We start from the raw sequence: 23,317 nt of genomic DNA, 5'->3' as shown, positions 1-23,317 counted from the left end.
ACGTATTGGTCCTTCTTCAGGAACCATATTCCTCCCTGCTAGAATCCCTCTCAGTTATTCAGACTTTCTCATTACTCTCTAACTATTCTCTCGACCTGTCCAAATCCACCCTTCTCTTATTATTAGTTATATTACTATTATTTATTATTATTATTATTTTAACCCCCCCCCCCCCCCCCCCCCCTTTTTTTTTTTAACCTTAGTCACATAGCATATACAGTCAGGTCCATAATTATTTGGACAATGATACAGTTGTCGTCATTTTGGCTCTGTACACCACCACAATGGGTTTTAAATGAAACAATGAATACCTGCTTAAAGTGCAGACTCTCAGCTTTCATTTAAGGCTTTTTTCAAAAATGTAGTATGAACCGTGTAGGAATTTCAACCATTTCTTCACACAGTCCCCCGACTTTAAGGGCTCATAAGTATTTGGACAAACTAACATAATCATCAATTAAACAGTCAGTTTTAATACTTGGTTGCAAATCCTTTACAGTCAATGACTGCCTGAAGTGTTGGACACATAGGCATCATCAGATGCTGGGTTTCTTCCCTGGTGATGCTCTGCCAGCCCTTTACTGTAGCCGTCTGCACTTCCTGCTTGTGTTTTGGGTGTTTTGCCCTCAGTTTTGGCTTCAGCAAGAGAAACGCATGCTCAGTTGGATTCAGGTCAGATGATATGACTTGGCCGTTCCAGAACATTTCACTTCTTTGCCTTAAAAATGTCTTTGGTTGCTTTTGCAATATGCTTCAGGTCAATGTCCATCTGCACTGTGAAGCATCGTCCAATGAGTTTTGAAGCATTTGGTTGAATCTGGGCAGATAATGGTGCCCCAAACACTTCAGCTTTCATCCTGCTGCTCTTCTCAGCAGTCACATCATCAATAAATATGAGAGAACCAGTTCCACTGGCAGCCATACATGGCCATGACATAACAGTACCTCCACCGTGCTTCACTGCTGAGGTGGTGTGCTTTGGATCATGAGCAGTTCCTTCCCTTCTTCCTTCTCTTGTCTTCCCATCATTCTGGTAGTTGATCTTTGTTTTATCTGTCCATAGTATGCTGTTCCACAACTGTACAGGCTTTTTAGATGGTTTTTGACAAACTCTAATCTGGCCTTCCATTTTTAAGGCTAACCAATGGTTTGCATCTTGTGATAAACCCTCTGTATTTATTCTAGTGAAGTCTTGTCTTGCTTACAAGAGCAGCAGGATGAAAGCTGAAGTGTTTGGGGCACCATTATCTGCTCAGATTCAATTAAATGCTTCAAAACTCATTGGACGATGCTTCACAGTGCAGATGGACATTGACCTGAAGCATATTGCAAAAGCAACCAAAGACATTTTTAAGGCAAAGAAGTGGAATGTTCTGGAACGGCCAAGTCATGTCATCTGACCTGAATCCAACTGAGCATGCGTTTCTCTTGCTGAAGCCAAAACTGAGGGCAAAACACCCAAAACACAAGCAGGAAGTGCAGACGGCTGCAGTAAAGGGCTGGCAGAGCATCACCAGGGAAGAAACCCAGCATCTGATGATGTCTATGGGTCCAACACTTCAGGCAGTCATTGATTGTAAAGGATTTGCAACCAAGTATTAAAACTGACTGTTTAATTGATGATTATGTTAGTTTGTCCAAATACTTATGAGCCCTTAAAGTCGGGGGACTGTGTGAAGAAATGGTTGAAATTCCTACACGGTTCATACTACATTTTTGAAAAAAGCCTTAAATGAAAGCTGAGAGTCTGCACTTTAAGCAGGTATTCATTGTTTCATTTAAAACCCATTGTGGTGGTGTACAGAGCCAAAATGACGACAACTGTATCATTGTCCAAATAATTATGGACCTGACTGTATACTGTTATAGCCTACTATATTACATTATGTTTCCACTGCTCTCCATAAAAGGAAAGGAAAAGAAGAAAAAAGAAAAAAAAAAAAAAGAGAAAAGTCCAATCCCTCCTGTTTTTAATGCACTACAAGCCCTCTGTTTTTAATGCACCACAAACACACCAAATGTATGAGGGAGGGGCAAAAGGGCTGTGCCGCCGGCGATCTGGGGGGGAGGAGAATAACAAGTGTCTGTCGGGGTGGGTGGCCGCTGGCCGCCCCCTCGCCCGCAGGGTTGCTGGGTCCTGCGACACCCCGCAAACTTAAATTTATAAAACCTATCTAACTTAATTTAATACATTCAACTTCCTATAGCCCTACTCTTTTCCCTCTTCCTCCCTCCTTCTACCCCATATTTTTATTATTATTGTTATCGGCTTTGTGATGGCTTATATAAATGTGGAATTATTTTTATCAATTCTATCAGTATAGTTATTACTATAGGTATCACTTTCATAACTATTATTACTATTATTATTAGTATTATTTCATCATTGTTATTGTTGTTGCTAGTACTATTATTATAGGCCTATTATTAATTTTGTATGAATATGATTACTATTACCACTACTGCACATGACTCCTCAACACAACACAAAACACACACTCAAACACTTGTGTTGCTGTTGTTTCCTTTTTTTTTCTTTTCTTTTTTCTCTCTTTCTTTCTTTCTTTCTTTGTTGTTGTTTGTTTCGTTTCTTATTTCTTGTTTCTTCGTTTTATTGTCATTTGCTTGTTTGTGATTCTGTCTACTATACGTTGTCACTTGTCTTGTTCAACTTCACAATAAAAAAAAAAAAAAAATGTATGGAGGAGGATTTTATTGTTAATACGGTGTTTGATGGGAAGCCAGTGGAGTTGATGTAGAACAGGGGTGATGTGACTGAAGGATGGTGTTCTGGTGATGATACGGGCAGCAGCGTTTTGGACCAGTTGAAGTTTATGGAGGAGTTTGTGGGGGAGACCAAAGAGAAGGGAATTGCAGTAATCCAGGCGGGAAGTGACCAGATAGTGAACCAGGATTACGGCCCTGTTGGGAGTGAGTGAAGTGCAGAGGCAGTTGATGTTGCGGAGGTGGAAGTAGGCGGACTGGATGGTGTTGTTGATGTGGGTGTGGAATGATAGGGTGCTGTCGATCTTACTTCGATGCATGCAGCTTTACACAAAAAACATGGTATGTAGATTGATGCACATACTGTGAAACCTAATTTCACAGGTGTGAGTTTCGCCTGTATACTTTTAGCCATACACAGTTGACAAAAAATGGTGAAGTTAGCACAACAAGCGGATTGGCGTACAGGTCAATCAAACTATGGTGAGCGCAAATGAAATGCTGGCTGCCAGCCTAGTACTGCTGTGTCATGCAGGAAAATAAGGTGCTGGCTCAAAGAGGGGTCTTATTACTGGGTGCCTTGGGAGTGGCACTGCTTAAGTTTATCAGTGGCTTTTAACACCACCTTTTAGAGTTGGGCGGTATCCAAATTTTGTTACTGTTAAACCTTCCCCACATTTTCCCGGGGTATACGATATTACTGTGACTAATTAAAAATCACATTGAAGGGCTCAGAGGGAGTTGCCAAAATGTCGGCTTGCGCCTATACCGTTCAGAAACAGAATGGCAAACATTACATAGGCCTAAGAATAGTGAAAAATAACAACAAAACATGTTTAACATTAACAACTTTTATAAACAAATATTTGTTAAAAAGTGCAAATACAGCAGTCAACCAAACAGAATGAAATAACAACAAATTGTCTGTGGGCTACAGTCCACTTCCAGTGGTTCGGGTTGCGCTTCTCCCTCCTTCACTCTGATGGCCACTGGACCTGCTGCTGCTGCTTGCAGTAGTTGTGAAGTTGTGTTTTTTTTTTGCAACCAACTGGCTTGATGCGCGGCTTGCCATCTTTTCTTCTCTTTCTCACATCTGAGCTGTCATGTGACGATGTCACATCCAAAAACTTTATCAAATGTCATCTCCTGACAACAGTTAAGGGCAGTTGTAAGAGAAACATTGTAGCCTACTATTAGTTTTAAATTGTAATAGTATTAAATTGAAAACTCAACCACACATACATAGATGCTGGACAAACACTCATTATTTAGGCATTAAATAAATTATATTTAAGCAATATTACACGAGAGGGAGTGATGTTATACTTGTATATCGTCACGGCTGTGATTCGGTCAAGACAATCACAGCCGTGACGATATACGAGTATAACATCACGAGCTCGAGTGTGATATTGCTTTTATACAACAGTTCAACAGTTAAATAAGCAAGGCTGATTAGCAAATGTTGGAAAATGAGGACAAAATAGATAATTTAAGCATTTTATTTGTCTTCCGCCAGCAAAAATAGTTCCCTCAAGACTCCGCTGTCACCGTTGCTATGTAATGCAGACATGGTGCACCAGGCACTTACTCTTTATACACATTTATCTGGACATTTCCATTAATTGTGCAGCCAGTGAAATAAGTCTCTGGTGACTGCATGATGGACTGTCGCTTCACAGGCACAGCCGACTCTGCCTTCTGATCTGACAGTATGTTGCTTTTCTCCAAGTCACTGAGCTCCACTGATGAAACACTGACAAACCTGGATGTGTGCTCAGATGGATTCAGCTTCTCCTCTCCCTCATCTTCCTCTGATGACCATTCATAGTTCAATTCAAAACTTATTTTGGGAAATAAATCCATATTTTTGGCTGTTTGACAGTGGATGAATTAATTAGCTTACAACACAACTACTGACCTAACTGACACTAACCGACACTAACCGTCAGTTTTGATTTGATTGTTGATTGCAATCAGCTGTGAGGCGGAGTGATACATACACGGTGAAATAACCGTGATGTTGTACTCCAATATCGTCACGGTTTTACTGTCTCTCGACCAATCAGATTGCAGGGCTGGAACTAACTGTTGTATAATTAATATTATATCAGGCCCCTATAGGCCTATAGGCGTGGCAGATTTTTTTTTAATGACAGGAATGAAACTGATACCGTTGCTATTTTTAGATACCACGGGATATCTTATTATCGTATTATTGCCCAGCCCTACCACTGCAATGGGTGCAATGGGTGGCTTTTGCCTCTCCATTGCACCTGTTGTCAGTTTCATGTGTACCAAAGCAGGTGAAACGGACTCACAATCACTTGTGCTTCCTAAATGGACAGATTGATATCTCTGAAGTTTAACTGACTTGGTGTTATATTGTGACCATTAAGTATTTTTGAGCAGTGTAGTTACTTTTCAAATTAAGACATTGCACTTAAAACATATGAAAATGTACAAGTACAGCCGTAACTATGAGTCAGTTAATGAATTGACAGAAAATAAATTTGCCACTATTTTGACAATCATTTAAATCTTAAGTTTTTAGGGATTTTTTAAGGATTTTTTTTTTTGTTGTTGTTGTTGTTGTTGCTTTTACATTAATGCATGAGTCAGAATCATCTGATAAGATCACATATAGTAGTAGACTACAACAGTCACAGGAAAAACTTTTAGAGAACTTTTACTTAAGTAACATTTTAAATGCAAGAATTTGACTTGTAACCGAGTATTTTTACGGGGTGGTATTGGTCAGTTTTACTAGAGTAAAGGATTTAAATTCTTTCTCTCCTGCTCCAAGCCCTCTGGTCAGGGTGAAAGACTCCACTCACATAACTTACCTGCTGCTATGAGAGAGCAGGTAAGATAAAAATGCACTGTTAAAATCCTCAAAGGCAAGCAGAGAAGGAATGGGAGGCCAAGGAAAAAAGTCACTGTGGAAATCTCATGGCGTGCGGATGCGCACAGCAAGCGTGCATACACTAGGCTTGGGCGATTGGACGAATAGCCAATTGCCAATCGCCCATCGGCTGAGTCCATCACGGTTGGTTTCATTTTTGACGATTTTTTTGGGCGATTTTTGTCATTTTATTTTGCTAAATTAATGGTCTGTCTCCACAGAATTAAACTCGGTACATATAGTCCATAATTAGGCCTACTATGTAGAGCACAATTCAAAGTGTGTGCATATTGGAACTGGCAGCTTCACACTGATTTTCAACGAGTCTTTCACAAAACACGTCAGTGATGGCGGAGCTGAAAGTTACGGCCGGGCTCCACCGGGCACGTCAGCGGCGCGACACGTCTGCAGCGCGAGTCCCGTAGCAGCTCGCCCCGTTAATCAATTACAGCGGCTCCACCGGCAACGGGAGTGGCGCAACAACTCTCTATTTTAGGATGCTCTTCTATTTTTGTCTCGCTACGCTCCCCTACGCGACCCTCCAGCAGATAAAAACTACATGAAATAGTGTGCTAAACAAGCACAATGTGTTTTTTAATGAATAAACCATTAGGCTATCAGAGGTGATATGTGGTGATTTTTTTTCATGCATTTACCCATGTTTATCCGTGACATTGTGTAAATGTCCGTGGCGGACATTTGAAAGTGAGTAGGTGACAAACAGTACAGTAAACTTGTAGATAACTCAAATATATGTAATAACTTAGGTGGAAAATGCTTTAACTATCATGGCTCAGCAAACGGTAAACAAGAAGCTTGACGTGACGCTTACGTTTGCAGCCGGTGGAACCCGACCATAACGTTAATTCATAAACCATATTTGAGAACTACATAAAAAAAGATGTGTTGTGCACCCCGATCGTTATAGTAGGACAGGTATGTTATCCTTATCTCCCACCTGTTTGCTGATTTAGAGGCTGTGAGCAAATGCGTCCTTCTGCAGCCGTCAGACTCTTTTTAAAATGGTGTCGGACAGTCGTCTTCAGCCCGTCTTTACAGCTTATTACTCAGCAAAGATCTCAAGGTGATTTATGTTTTTTAATGAATAAGAGTATAGCTTCTAGGTTGTATGTTTCAGTAAAATTTCAATTCAATAATTTTGACATTAAAGACCACAGTCAGAGGATAAGGCGCAGGTAAATTTATTCATACAGAATAAACAGTTGGTTGGTCCACAAAAGTTGCACAGTAACAGTAGCCTATGATAACAAATAAGTAAATATAAACGAAGGACATTGGAAAAATAAAGTGCAAAAATCACACAATCACATAAAATAATGATGTCCACTCCCTTTGCGCTGTCTTTATAATAATGCCGTTGCGGACGTGGCAAAAAAACTTAAGGTGTTATAGCTGTTCTAAAAGCCTCTCGTAGGCTTATTGCTTGAATAAATAAATACAAATAATAATAAATATAGGCTAAACGAAGAACAATGGAAAAATAAAGTGCAAAAATCACATAAAATAATAAAGTCCCTTTGCGCTGTCTTTAACTCAAAAACACAGTGTTTTACATGTTTTTGGAGAGGAAACGAGCATGTTAACCTTATCTGGCTTAAGCAAAGTGCGCATATGGTTAACAATGTTACCAGCCATGCTAAACACCCTCTCTGATGGTGTGCTTGTTGCCGGTATGCAGAGATATTTCCGTGCCATGTTGGACGTGAGTGGGCTCGCAAAGCACACTGCAATTTTTTGCTGCATTCATGTGGTGTCGGGAGATCCGAGTTGCCGAGTTGTTTTTCTGACATGAGGTGGGTTCATGTGAATTATCCCATTCTGAAAGTCATTTTTCGATTCTTTCCGACATCACATGAATGCAACATCCCCCCTCTTTTTTGTCCTCCGCCACACACACAACTGCCGAATATATCGGCAACCGCTGGTTGATGGGCTGACGGTGGCGGGTTGGAAATTTTCAACATATCACCCAACCCTAGCATACACTCACTCACAGATAGTGAACTTATGTTGAGACAAAAGCCAGGAACAGTTATTACACACTGTGGCAGTATCAAAACCTCGCACAAATAAGAGGAGAGCCTGAGAAGCTAGCAGGGCATATATCAGCTCTCTCAGTTGTGACTGTGTGTGCATAACGTTGACACTGGTTGCAGAGCACTTTAAACGCTTAATGAGCTGTTGAAAATTAGTTGTTGAGTTGTGTGGGCACGAATATCGCCGTGGGCACGGCGTGTCCTCCACTGTTGCGACAAATCATATAGTCTCATGTCCTCGATTTTGCAACTTGAGCCAGACTTGAGTCATGTGTCTTGAGTCCCACACCTCTGCTGGTAACATCTGGGTTTGGCTGGCTGCCATGGCAAAATCTTTGCCACCACAGTAGCCACAAGAGTACAGTAGCCTATGTGTTGTCTGTCGCCGACTGGATGAACTCTCCTCTCATGGGAACATTGCCCCCACAGCAACTGTCTGGTTCCATCAGAAATACTGGATGTGAATGTGAAATTATGTAGGACCTTGTTGCACAGCGGAAACCGCTTGGTGATGGGTATCAGCTCCTTCAGCTTAATGGCAGTTGCTTGAAATGTCATTGTAGTTATCAGAATCTGCTCTATAAAGCTTGATTTCATCGACATAGTGTAAAAAATAATGACCCCTTCAGGGCTCAACAATAAGGATTGCCCGATTGCCCGGGGCAAGTAAAACTCAACGTCGGCCATGTGAACTAACAACTCACTTGCCCGATCGGGCAAGTTGCTAAAAATAGTAAAAGTTAATAACTAATTGATAAAATAAATGTATTTTAAAACGTGCTCTGATGCAGCGGTCTCTCTGCCTGAAGTCACAGGCACACGTAACAATGTCCTGCCCACTGCCCCCATTGATATTATTTTGCGCGACGGACGCTTCATATAATAACATAACAATATACTATTTATGGTGTTATGCCATTGTGTCATTTCTGTCTCTACATGGTCACGCGTTAACAATTCTCCTCTGCTCTCTGTATCGCGCACGGTGGAGTTCCGCCACACACACAGGTGAGCACGCTAGAGCAGCTCGGGCCACATTTTCCTGACCAAACCTGACCCCGAACCCGGTGCAGTTTGTCAGCTGACAAAGGGGGCGGCAGTAGCTCAGTCCATAGGGACTTGGGTTGGGAACCGGAGGGTCGCCTGTTCAAGTCCCCATCCGGACCAAAATATGGAGTGTGGACTGGTAGCTGGAGAGGTGCCAGTTCACCTCCTGGGCACTGCCGAGGTGCACCTGAGCAAGGCACTGAACCCCCCCAACCGCTCTGAGCGCCTGTCATGGGCAGCCCACTCTGACATCTCTCCACTTAGTGCATGTATAGGTCCTGTTTGTGCATGTGTGTGTTCGGACCTGTGTGTAATTGACAAACAGAGTGAAAAAATTGAATTTCCCCTCGGGGATTAATAAAGTATATAGAGAAAGGAAAGAAAAAAGAAAAGTTATTGGTATGGACAGTGTGTAGCCTAAATAACCATCCACAGACTGCTGTTATGCACAGACAAACACGCTGCTGTGCCAGCAGCGTAGCACGGCACTCATGCTGAGCTTGTGTTGCGTTCAGGCGTTGTCATGTAAATAACAACTTCCAGCACTTAAATAGGTCATAGCACAAAACAGCAGCAGCCTTTTTACTTTTATGATATTCAATACAATTGTATGTTCCTAAATCTTGAGACACCTCATATGTAAGCTAGACAGACATTTCACCTGCTCATTACTGTGCACACATGTACTGTATGTAGTTAGTCCTAAAGAGCCCTTCTGGTGCCAGTAGTTACATAGAAACATCCCAGCAGGCTGTGCTTTGCAAGCATACCAAAAAGTTTCATGCATTTGAAAATTATTTTTCATGCGTGTGCGTCACCTCCTCTGCTACAACTCCATCCTAGGGGAAACACTGCTGTGTGCGTTTTGTGCAACAGGTGGATGTGGTAGTCTACTGGTAGAGTAGAGAGAGAGCTAAGTAGCGTTGAAGTAGAGTAGAGCAGGGCAGAGAGATGGAAGCAAAATATATTAAACCCAGTGTTAATACAGCAGAACTGGAGAGAGGGGTGAAAAATAAATAGAGGTGGGCATGGCTCAAGTAGGGCGCAAAATTATAGCCGGAGAATGATTGACAAATTTTTCACTTTAAGCCCTGACACTGTCATATTTGTGTAGGAATAAATACAGTGTGAATAAAGATTACATAACATAAAAATAACTGCAGTCTTTGTTAATTGATAGCCGCTTAAATTAAACAATTTTTATAGGGCAAGTAAAAACTGACTTCGGGCAAGTTAGATCTCTGACCAACTTGCCCGACCGGGCAAGTGAAAAAAAACCTTAGCGTTGAACCCTGCCCCTTCCTTTGGCTAATATTTAGTTTGACCCTCTTGGCCCTCACTGCAGATTACCCTATGTTTTTGTCAGTGAGCAACAGGGCTGGGTGTCGCCACTGACTTCCTGAATTGATATGATTTCGATTCACAAGATCCCAATTTGATTTGATTTCTAATTCCATTGGGGATATTTCAGTTACAAAACCAATTTTTGCTAGTATGTGAAAGAGAATCTCAGAGAAATAATACTGTAAATTTAACAAGGAATTACTTTTTAAAAAAGAATAAATTCACAACAGGAATTAAACTGAATATTTTATAGCTAAATGTTTCTAGAGCAGCAATAGTAACATTAAAACAGCAAAGTCACCATATAAACTTAATATCTCACTTTAAACAAATTTGAAATATCAATATGATAAATCACATTCCTGATATCACAGTTTTGAGATTTGTATCTCACTGAGGTGTGGGGTGAAACATCCTGGAGATGGGTGTCAAATAGCTCTCTTTGTTTGAAGACAAAGAGCATGCAGAGAAGAAAAGCCTTCACATGTCCAGTTTAGATTTTAACAAATGGCAAATCATCTGTGGTCCTGTGAATCCCAACAATACTGAATGAAATTTAAGAAGAATCAAGAACACAGACATTAGTCAGTATCTGTCCTCTTGTCCTCTCTGCTCCTCCCTCTTCTGCTGAGGAGATTCACTGCCTGCAGGTGACATTACCACCAGTAAGTGTTAAAATGCGAGGCAAACTGAACAAAACTGTTTGACATAAACAGTTGTTGTTTCAGCTTGTTAGTAACAATTTGCTATTAGCTGGAAAGCGCTCTGTGCTTGTCTCTAGTGTAATATTAGTGGCAGTGGATGAGAGACTGCGGACAGAGCAGTCAGAAATATCACTTTTCTACATATTTCCATGTTGCTAAACAGGTTTATTGATAAAGTATTGACTTTTTCCTCATGGAGGTTTAATTGCACTCTCAATAACAGCGACGTTGTCCTCAGCTTAAGTTATCTTTATCTTTACTCTGTGTTTGTGTGTCTGTGTGTGTGAGTAAACGTGGCACGGCAACCCCGACACACAGACAGCAGGCTGTGGCAGCATGATAATAATCACACCGAAACCTAAAAATGTAAGCTTACAGTTACAGATGAAAGAGCTTGTGATGTCGGAGCTTCTCAATACTGCGGCCGTTAATAATTAAGTGGCATGGCCTGCTTACTACCGGCGACATTAACGGGGTAAAGCTTCACACATCTATGGGAAAAAATGTATGTTAAAAGATTGGTCACAAATTGATATCGGGTCATTCAAATGAAGATCAGTTTGAATTGGATGAATCGATTATTTTAACCCAGCCCTAGTGAGCAGTGAGACAGAGCAACAGGATGGCTAAGCAGGCTCTTCACTTTCTCCTGCCTGTTAAACCACTGCTCTTATCCTCTTTTCAATGTCTTAAAGAGTAAGTGTTTGATGTGGAGGGGAAAGAGGATCTGAGATCATTGGCCAGGGCCAGTTTCTCCTTGGAGGTTGGCCCAGGCAGCTGTAGTGTTGGGGCCAAGGTTGGTGATGTCAGAGTAGAGACACACACACACACACACACACACACACACACACACACACCAACCATTGTAACTAAGCCAAGATTAACAGCAGTTACAGTATGCTTGTGTTGCTTGACCAGTGTGGTTTAGTGCTGAATGGCTTTGCTCAGGTGTATGTGTATTGAATACATGTGTATGTTAGAGAGGGAGTTTACTCTTGATGTTTTTGTTTTGGCTGGAAGTCAGCCATGCCAGTTGAGTTTCAAGCTCATGAGTCGTGTTAAAGGACATAATATGTAGTAAAAGACCTCACTACCAGTTCGTCCTCTGCAGCCCGCTTATTTTTAGAGGCTGCTCAACCTGCTGCACTGGAAGCCCTCAGGCAGCCTGTCACACTCCCTCGCCTCTTTCATGCACTATCCTTGTCTTTGTGATCACTAATGTATTTTAGCCAGTCAGGAAATTACACACATTGCATATTTGGACACGTAAATATAGGGCTGGGGAATATGGCTTAAAAATGATATTTTTAAGTTGTATCACATTCACAATACACTCTAAAGTACTGTAGACTACTAACATACAAAATTACTAAATGAACTAGAGTGGCATGTAATGTTAAATGTACTAATATAATAAAGTTAAATTAAGTACTGTTATAATAAAGGTTAATGGAATACTGGTATAATTAAGTTAAATAAAGTACAGAACCACTTGTGCTTTTATTCTGATGCACTCTGCTCGTTGTGGGCAGGAAGTGTTAATGTTTTTGCTGTGAACTGGAAACTTTGGGGCACCAGTCAGATGCTGAGCAGTTAGCAAAAAGTTCAACTGTTACCGTGACACAGTTTAATACGAGGATTTATGCACTGTTAGCTGGAAACAAACTAAAAGCTCACAAGATCATATAAAAATAGTATTTGTCCCTGGTTCATGGTTGAAAATGTGACTGCATGGTAACGGTCATGAGCCAAGCAGATACAAAAAAAAAACACACCTGAAATGATCTGGATGGGCGGAGGGGTGGGTGTGACGTATCGTATGTGTCTGTTTGAGGGAGACAGCAATAGAACTGAAATGCTGAAGTGAGTCTCAAGCTGGTGACATAAGATAATCATGTGACACTTTGTACTCAGTGTTTGCAATATAGTCATTTTATACATCCCCTGTGGGACAAGCTATAATACATTGGATAATGGATATATCGCCCTCCCCTACTTAAATACCTGTTTGCATGTATGTAGAAATGTTGTTGTGGATGTTTCTTTGAGTCCTCCCCACGGGATATATTTTCATCTCTTTGACAAACAAGCCAGGAAACAGAAAAAAAAAACCCAATAAGATGGGAATGTGTGATTATGACAAATATAATAGTACCTATATATATATATATATATATATATATATATATATATATATATATATATATATGTATATATATATATATATATATATATGTATATATATATGTATATATATATGTATGTATATATATGTATGTATATATATATGTATGTATATATATATATATATATATATATATATATATATATATATATATATATACATACATATATATATACACATATATATATATATATACACACACACACACACACATATATATATATATATATATATATATATATATATATATATATATATATATATATATATACCGAGGTACGTACCTCGGTACACAAGTCACGGTTCTTTTTTTTTTTCGGTACAGTAATGAAAAAAATAGACAACTATTAAATATCTTTTACTTATTGGTAACCTTATTAAAACATACCACCACAGCAGTTAACTCTTTTTCACATTGTTTGAATGAAAATAGAAATATAAAAGTAAAAAATAAAATCCTGCTGTTTTTTAACACATTTTTTGAATGAAAAATATAAATATACATTTCTGCTTTAACAGTTTTACTCAATTAAAATAAAAAGTATAGTGCAGCTGGTCAGCTTTAAAGCCTGCTCAGATTCAGATATATATATATATATATATATATATATATATATATGTATGTATGTATATATATATATATGTATATATATATATGTATATATATATATATATATATATATATATATATGTATATATATATATATATATATATATATATGTGTGTGTGTGTGTGTGTGTGTGTGTGTGTGTGTGTGTGTGTGTGTATACACACACACACACATATATATATATATATATATATATATATATATATATATATATACGTGTATGTGTGTATGTGTGTTTGACCGGCATGCACACACAGCTGGGGTACGTCCCAAGTCCCTTAAAATTACTGCTCACCACCTAACCTTGCCACCTTACCTCAGTGTTTAGTCCCCCCCACTTAGGAAAACATTTAAGGAGTCAGGAGTTAGGAGTGAGGAGCAAGGATTGCTGATAGGAGACATGAGACGGCCTTACTCTGAAGCGTCACAAATCACAATTTGCCTCACAGGGCTTTACAGCATACGACATCCCTCTGTCCTTAGGACCCTCACAGCGGATAAGGAAAAACTCCACAAAAACCCCTTTAACGGGGGAAAAAACGGTAGAAACCTCAGGAAGAGCAACTGAGGAGGGATCCCTCGTCCAGGACAGACAGACGTGCAATAGGCCTAGATGTTGCACAGAACAGATCAACATAATAAATTAACAGTAATCCGTATGACACAATGAGACAGAAAGAGAGACAGAGAGAGAGAGAGAGAGAGAGAGACAGAGACAGAGACAGAGAGACAGAGAGAGAGAGAGAGACAGAGATGCAGGACAGACGGTAATGACAGTAGCTTACAACAACATTAATGAAAGTAATAATAATCATTAATATTAATATTAATAACTAATGTTACCTACAGCCTATTAAACATTATTCCACTCACATGACATGCAGGACAATTAATAATGGGCAAATGTGTTTGTGTATGTGTGTGTGCGTAGTGTTATATCACTCGAGCAGCTGCACATTTAACAGCCACACATCATCGACAGTCCGCTGAACACCGCAACGGGTTGTGAATGAAATAAACTTAATTGCAACATGACAGTCTTGCACGAAATATCATTAACGTTACTCTTTGTAGTCACGTAGGCATGTGAATTACAGCGTTTCATTGTAAAGAATGCATGTAACGGGTACACATGTGCTGTTTCTCCGCCATCTTGTTCAAATGAGCCAGACGTAGGGGGCGGGTATTTATACGTCATGGCCTCAAGCTGAAAAAGACTTCCTGTTAGGAACCTCTCGTGTTACCTTACTCATTGCACCTAACAGATCCCTCCTAACGCCTAACGCTAACTCCTTACTGGCAGGAATAAGAGACATGAGATGGCCTTAAAGATGGTGGAGCTCGAATGACTTCCGGTTCAAATAAGGAGTTAGGAGTTAGCAGTATAAAATAAGAGACTTGGGACGTACTCCTGGAACGGGCAAGCAGTCATTTATTAATTTGCGACACCTGCTACCTGTTTTCCACGTCCCCTCTCCCGACAACCTGGTCTGTGTAAGAGCACATTCAGGATCAACAGTATTCAAAACACTTTTAATTGTTTTTATGCGTAGGTGAAGACAGACCTGAGGAACAGGCTGCAGGGGGACCATCTGGCTGCATGCATGCTACTCAGCATCGATGGGCCACCTCTGAACGAGTTTCCATACAACAGAGCCTTAGAGCTTTTTTTCCAAAAAAATCAAGAAAAATTAAGTGCTCTCAGCCAGGCTGCAAACTGTGCCATTAGATTATGCTCCAGTTGTGTAGTGAACAAATGGTGTATTTATAAAACCATTCAGTTTTAAGTTGTCGTAATTTCACATCTCAAATTTCACGTCTCACAGAAGACAGGAAGAGATTAGGCTACAGTTGTGTATGTAGTTGTGCTACCGTTGTGTAGTGAATTAGAGTTGGGCGGTATCCACATTTTGTTACTGTTAAACCTTTCCCACATTTTCCCAGGGTATATGATATTACTGTAATTAAAAATCACTTTGAAGGGCTCAGAGGGAGTCGCCAAAATGTCGGCTTGTGCCTATACTGTTCAGAAACAGAATAGCAAACATTACATAGGCCTAAGAATACTGAAAAATAACAACAAAACATGTACAACATTAACACCTTTTATTAACAAATATTAGCCAAAAAAAAAAAAAAAAAGTGCAAATGCAGCAGTCAACCAAACGGAATGAAATAACAACAAATTGTCTGTGGGCTACAGTCCACTTCCAAAAAAGTAACAATAAATAACCAAGGCAGTATCGATAATGTGTGCTCTACAGCGTATCCTCAGACCGCGACGGGTACTGTCCAATGGTTTATTTTTCGAGCCTACCTTTAGTTTGAAAAGTTCTGCCTCTCAAAGTCCAAGCTTTTTTGTCCATCAGAACAGGCTACTCCTCATTGAAAATGGCATATACACAAAGTATAATGATAACTATAGCAGCATCATTGGCTGGCTCCATCACATTTCCACCAGAGAGAGGTCTTTGTCTCCCGGAATAACAGGCTCGTGACAACAGGCATTTCTGCTCCTGCTCGCTCCTGTATGGTGCCGACCGGACCTGCGACGGCATCGGCTCTTCTTTGAAGGAGACTGCCCAGAGTCATCTGTTTCCCGGTGGTTTGGGTTGCGCTACTCCCTCCTCCACTGGAACTGCTGCTGCTGCTGCTTGCAGAAGTTGTGAAGTTGTGTTTTTGTTTTTGCAACCAACTGGCTTGATGCGTGGCATGCCATGTTTTCTTCTCTTTCTCACGTCCGAGCTGTCACGTGACGATGTCACATCCAAAAACTTTATCAAATGTCATCTCCCAATCTTCTCACCCATATGCTGACAGAGGCCCTGGCGAAGTTTTAGAGTCCTCACATCCTTTGCGGAGATCGGCAGGGGGAGCGGCTAGCACACCTAATGGCTGACGGCGCCCCAGACTAACGTCCAAGAACACAAAATTGAAGCCACACAATATCTCCAACATGCTCATCCGTAGTGATACAAGTGTCCTGAAGCCCCATCATAAAAAGTTGTCTCGAAAAACGTCATTTGACACTGTTTTTAGCCTCGCTGTAGCCTGTAGCTCTGACTGCTTCTCTGTGCTCCGCACTCACCTATTTATGTAGCTCCTTTAACTTTAGCTTATATTGTAGTTATGCTATGTAACGTGTGAAATAGAGTATGGTGAATGTGCTAGGAAAGGTAGTATCAGCCCCGCTTGTACCTAGAGCTCGCATGTACGGAGCCTGGGTTTGGTTGAAGGTGGCAGTGCTGTTTGGGCTGAGAAAGCCATGCCTAAGTAAGGTAAAGGAGGTTATTGGGTTGGTGCAGGGAGGGGAGCAGTGAGACCTGGCATTAGGGGAGTGTCTCTGGGACGCTAGAGATCACTGTCTAGCCTCCTGGAGGTGTCGTGGGACCAACTAGACAAAACACTGGTGAAAGGAGGTTCCCACCCGATGACCCCAAAGACATGCTAGTTATCACTGATCATTGGTTTGTATAGTTCAGCCTTGCCATATTAGCTTATCATAGGGCTTAGGTTTTTCACTGAGTGCTGATCCTTTCTCTAGAGCACAAACTTCTTATGTTTATTTGAACATAAAAACATTCAGTTTGAAGTAGTCATAATTTCACATTTCAAGGATAAACTGAGCAGATATTTGTGGTCACAGGTCAAGGTCACTGTGACCTTGTCTGTCTCATTCTTGTGAATGCTATATCTCAGGAACACTTGAGGGGAACTTATTCAAATTTGGCACAAAGGTTCACTTGTAGGCCGTAAGGTGAATCAGAAAAGGTCTCACAGAAACTGATTTCTGCTCCGACATCTGGGGACTACACAATCTTTACTTCATAAAAAAGATTGATACATGTTCAGCTAATCAGCAGGAGTTCGTAGCTCATAACCCCGCAAGAGTCCTGTGATCGGGGTCGTAATTCGGCACTTGTTGCGTCTGAGCGTAATGATCAGTTCTGCCTGAGCGTAATGAGATTTGGTACGCGAGTGGTGGCACGGCGGTCACGTGATAGCGCTACACCAGTAAGGTACCCGCATTTCGTGTCGCCATGGTTTCATTCAGCAGAGGAAAACAGACCCGGATGTCGTCAAAAATAGGCAGAAATGAGCTGAAACAGCGCTATTCACATCGCCGTGTCCATGAAACACGATGAGACAAATAGACAATAAGGTGAACTAAGCAAAAATGTCTTAAAACACATTTGATTCAATACCTGGGAATGACCGACGCATTATTACATAGACAGCTGTCCAGTACGGAATATGAGAACGGCCATGTATTTTTTTTTTGTGCACTGTTATCTCGTGATAACGAGACGATAACGTTATGTTGATATAACAAATATTGTTTTCCCGTGATAATTGTCAAGTCTGATGATTGCGCACTGGTTAATGTGATTGTCTTGATTTCAGCCAACAAGAGCCGCCGTGGTCCTGCCAGATGCTTCCTGCTGTTATCATTAGTCACACTTCTGCTGTTATTATACACATATGATTATTGTCACATACCGTATATTTCCAAATAGTCGCCCATTGGCATATAGCCGCTGGACACCTAATAGCCGCCGGGGGTTTGACCCCATTTTGCGTATTAAACGCCAGTCCGATTAAACGCCGGGGCGATTATTTCCTCATTCATTGCCTCAAGGAGGGACAGCCCTGCAGGCAGGGAGAGGGACTGTTTGTGCTTTTTGTTTGGGTCGGTGGTGAAGTAGCGCACATGACTCGTGCTATGGACGGACGGACGGACGGACAGACAGCCACGTATCTAAAACAGGTAATACATCTGGCTACATCTTTCCCACATCAAATATCCGTGATCACCTACACCCGCGTGCGTGAAAGCGCACACAATTCCGTGTCCTCTCACCGCGGATGCTGTGATTTGATGGCCCGGTACTCATTGTAGCCCACTCAGGACAGTAACTTTGGCTCCCAGTATTACTATTTCCTGTGATACTTGCCAGACATTTTAATAGGAGCTCAGCCAATCGCTGTGGATGCTTGTCCAGAAGTTCAGAATCTATTTTTGCTTATTGTATCTATAAAATTGCTCCCCACTTTACGGTTTTTCCTACCAGAATTATAAGACTTGTTTCTCACTATTATGTTTTATTACTCTGTAGTAGATGGTGGAAAAATTTTTAACATGAAATTGAAATTTGCTAAGTTGCTGCTATTGTTTTTTTAAGGTGTCACTTTGGTATGTAGTTGAGTTGTATGTCTTATTGTTTCTCATGTCACTCCCTTCAAACCCTTTCTGTCCCTAAACGTCCTTATCATATCGCTGTGATCCTCATGACCTTCTTCCCACTGTCTTACCCTTTCTTTCTAGTTGTGTTTCTCTTTTCTGTGGTCTGTCTCACCTCCTGTTGCTTCTTGTACTGGCTTCATCTTTTTCTTTCCATTCTTCCCCCTTCATTTTCTTTTCCTCTCCTCTGTTTTCTCCTTTATCCTGTCTGGAGTAGAAGTTGTGGTGGAGTATGAGTACGACGCACTCCATGATGACGAGCTGACCCTGCGACTGGGTGACATCATCAAGAATGTGCGGTATATAGAGGAGGATGGCTGGATGGAGGGAGACCTCAACGGGAAAAGGGGCCTCTTCCCCGACAACTTTGTTAAGGTGAGAGGAAGACAGTTTAGTTTATGTTCACTTGATATCATGCCACTTAGTTGATTATAGTAACTCTTGAATTATGATAGACTTAGCCTGTTTACACTGTAGAGCTGACCTTGCACTTCCTCTTAGGTTTCAAACGCTGTTGTTCTATCAGAGATAATCCTACTGAGGCTGTGAGCGTTATCAGCCTGAGACAGAGTGTTGCTCACATGCTACACCAGATGTGATGGATTTCTAAAGTGCAATACACACTGCCGCCGGCGCGGCGCTGTGACTGTCAAGTGCCGCCCCCCAACGCACATTGGCAGCGGCGCGCAGCGGCACCGTCGACACTAAAGTGTATTTCCCACCCCAACCCGTTAGGTGGCTGTACCTACACTAGTTACCAACGGTTGTCAACTGCTAGTAATGGAAGAAGAGGAAAAACTTTGAGGCAACAACAACTTGGATTTCACGGGTGAGTTTCTTGTCAAAATGGTCTTATTAAAAATCTGAAAAACTTAAGTTGATACTACGGCGGCCGAGACGTACATAAAAGGCTTTTCTCGCAGTGGGTTTGTTCATAGAATATAATGGAGACAGGCGTTTTGACGCGCAGCGTGTGGTGGCGGTGTGTGTTGCACTTAAAAGTCAAATCTGAATTGTTCTATGCTTGGTTGACAAGATATGTCTTTGTTGAATCACTTCAATGCGTTGAATTTTTTTTTTAAAGAAATTGAGAGGTTTTAGTAGACTTGCACCGATTACAATTTTTTGGGCTGATCCTGATTTCCGAATTGCAGAGTGTTTGGACGGCCGATTACGATTTTGGCCGATTCTGATTTCATTTTTTTCAAACCACTTTACAGCACACAAGATATTGCAATATTTTCTATCTTTCCTTTATTAGAACATTTTAACCAAGATACAACCAGCTTTTCAATAATCATCTCAAACAAACAAACAACAACAGTGGCACCAGTTAAGAACATTTTCCTTTTTGCTCAAATATAACTTTAGGTACAGTATTAAAATAAATAAGTAGAACAGGCATACATAAATAAAAACGTATATAAATAAAATAATTCCTTGTGTATAGCATTTGTGGACAATTTCTTGAATAGACAAAAATTCCATACGGCCATCATGGTGAAGGTCGCCTGTACGAAAGCCCTTAGCGCTGAGGACGCGCCCGCCAGTAAGCGCGCAGACATGCGCATCTTCGGCACGCGGACACGCGCATCTTTGGCACACGGACACACACCTCGTCAGTTTCAAGTGGCACAGTGCAGCAGTGAGAGCTCCGCAGTTAAGTTTAACACGGACAATTAACAACTTTCTCCTTCTCTCTTTTGATGTGTTGGCGTGAATGATTAAGGTGAGAAGCCATATTTGTAATCGAGTGTAAAGCTATTTTTCCTTTTGTTTATTTCAGAACCACACACATACACACTTGTTGATAACCTCCTGCATTGAAAATGAAAGTATCCATTGGAACCCGATTCTCTGGCTGGAATCATTTATTCCATAGTTGTCCTACCCAAACCAGTGTGTGCCTGAGGTCCCCTTCCTCACATCGCCCAAGACGTGAATTGCACATGTGCGTGTGTGTGTGTGTGTGTGTGCTGCCGACGTTACATGATGTCAGTCATGCGGTGCGGGTTACAGGTCATGGCTGATCACGTGAAAACTGGCCCAGTTCCGAGCACTGCCAATTAATCGTTGCAAATTTAGGTTTTAGTCTAGCCTTTATCAGAATTTATATAACAACTAATAAGCAAATGGACCCTGGGTTTTCTGCCTTTAGCCTGCATGGTACTGATAACACTAGATTGAAAGAATCAGTTAGTGCAGTTTGATGCTGGATCATCATGGTTAGAAAAAAAATCTTTGTGATTGTCATCAACAATGAAAATTAGTTGATAAGAATTTTGATGCTTTTAGGACAACACCAATTTTGTCTGTTCCAAGTAGAGCTGAGCAATGTATTGAATTAAGTCAATTAATTCAAATTTTTGTTTTTGCATAATGTGTAAAATATCTACAATGTGAAAGTCAAGTTACAACATTCACAAAAAAATTACTTTCAGTCAAAGTAACCTCAATAAAAGCTGGTTACATTAGCCTGCTTGAGTCAAGACAGTCTCCCCAGCAAGCATTTTTTGGTATAAAAAACGCCTAATAGCCGTCTACATGAAGACCTGATGTCTAGGCTAAATCACGGCTGAATTTGGTAGACGTCTAACCATAGCCAAAGGGTAGACGTTATCAATTATACGGCTATGTAGAGACCATGTCCAAAAAATGGAGATAAACATAATTTACTTACTGTTGACTCTCCATACGTGATTGAATATCATACCGCACGCCATCTGCAATGGCCGAAAATTACATTTAATCAATTTCAAAATTAAATCGGCTAGATTTGGGTTACATGTAGCTAGACTAAATCGGAGCTAAATATAGCCAATACGTTTAAATCACGACTATTGCTTGCTGGGTCATTCACTGTGAACCCGCTGCAGTTTACAGCTAAAGTAAAGCACTGGCAATAGCTATGGCCGGAGGCATGATGTCAGTCAGTCTGTCAGTCTGTCCCTCCATCCTCCCATCCGTCTATCCGTCCAGCCATCCCATCCTTTCGAAGGCAATATCTCAAGAACAGCTTGAGGGAATTTTTTTAAATTTGGCACAAATGTACACTTGGACTTGAATAGTGAACTGATTAGTCTTTGGTAGTCAAAGGTCAAAGGTCAAGGTCAGTGTGACTTCATCTGTCTCATTCTTGTGAACATCATATCACAAGAATACCTTAATGTAATTTCTTTAAATTGACATAAATGTCCACTTGGAGTGAAGCATAAATTGATTACAATTAGGGATGCACCGAAATGAAAATTTGTGGCCGAAGCCGAATAATATTAAACGCTTGGCCGAATGCCGCTGTTTAGTTTTTCATTAGTATTTGCAGATGAACCCCCTCCAGATTAGTGTTGTCATGGTACCAAAATTGGACCCACGGTACAATACCAGTGAAAGTATCACGGTTCTGAGTAGTATCAGGATACCACAGCAAAAGTGAGGCAGATGTGCCTTTTGTCATTTATAAAAAGATAAATCACTTTTCTATAGTACATCAATGATATTTCAATGGAACAAATTACTTATTGACTTCCCTTCCCTGAAGTCCCTTCATACTGTAAGTAAAGAACAGTCCCTAAAGTGCGGTGAGGTTTGTGGACCGTTACCTGCCACAAAGAGAAAAATGTGAACGGCTCGTTTGTCCTCTGATACGCCACATACTGTGTGCAGCCATGGCTCGGCTGTTCAGGTACTTTAGGGCAGTCATGACAACAAGTTATTCAGCTGGAGCCGGACTTCTCTCAGCATGCTGAATGATTTATTTTGCCCGAACAAAACTATTTTTAGTCGCAAATGCCAGTGCGGTGATGGACGGAGTAAAATATCGCCACACTGCCGACATTTTACTCCGTCCGTCACCGCACGCTGTTTGATTGCGTTATCAAAACATGCCGCTATTATTCAGCCTTGCTTTTCACTTATTCCACCGAATACCGAATGTGTGGGGTTTTTTTGCAACATTTGGCTGATTATATTCGGTTACCGAATATTCGGTGCACCCCTAATTAGAATTTTGTGGTTGAAGGTCAAAGGTGAAAGTTGGTGTGACCTTACAAAAAATTTTTTGGCCATAACTCATGAATTCTCACAAAACTTTACATACATGTCTAATTCGGTACAATAATGAAGTGTCAACATTTTTTATCCAAAAGATGTAAGGTCATTTGAACAAAAAGGTGTTTTTGTTTTGCAAAAACACTTTTCTGGATATTATTTAATGTCAGAACTCTGGAACAGAAGGGAGAGACATCTGGTCAGATGAGCGAAAGAAATAGCCCAAAAAAGTTAATAACTTACAAATTATGGCGAAAAGGTAGTTTCTTACAACCCTAGAATTAAGATAAAAATATTCACAAATGAAAAAACACTTCTGATTGCTGATAAGTAGTGTTTAACTTTTGATTTAACACTAAAAATTAAAACCCTCGGCACGCACTACAGCACAAGCAGACAGATGCGTGACTCAGAGCAGCATGTGTCATGGACACCAGACTCAGAGTGCAGC

At 40.8% G+C, this 23,317-nt stretch overlaps 1 protein-coding gene across 3 annotated transcripts in view; it reads left to right on the top strand.

Annotated features, from left to right (window-relative positions):
• Positions 1 to 23,317, top strand: part of cd2ap (CD2-associated protein) — a 260,040-nt gene that overhangs the window by 48,444 nt on the left and 188,279 nt on the right. For 2 of the 3 annotated variants that reach the window (XM_033619722.2, XM_078174115.1), the window contains exon 2: positions 19,037 to 19,194. The exons of the other annotated variant lie outside the window; for it this stretch is intronic. In XM_033619722.2, coding sequence (XP_033475613.1) covers positions 19,037 to 19,194 — 158 coding nt within the window. The remainder of the gene's footprint in view (positions 1 to 19,036; positions 19,195 to 23,317) is intronic. 3 annotated transcript variants of the gene reach the window in all.

Source organism: Epinephelus lanceolatus, chromosome 13 (assembly GCF_041903045.1).
Source record: "Epinephelus lanceolatus isolate andai-2023 chromosome 13, ASM4190304v1, whole genome shotgun sequence".
Classification (NCBI taxonomy): Eukaryota; Metazoa; Chordata; class Actinopteri; order Perciformes; family Serranidae; genus Epinephelus; species Epinephelus lanceolatus.
Note: the sequence above shows the minus strand (reverse complement) of the source record. Positions and strands in the feature narration are given on the sequence as shown.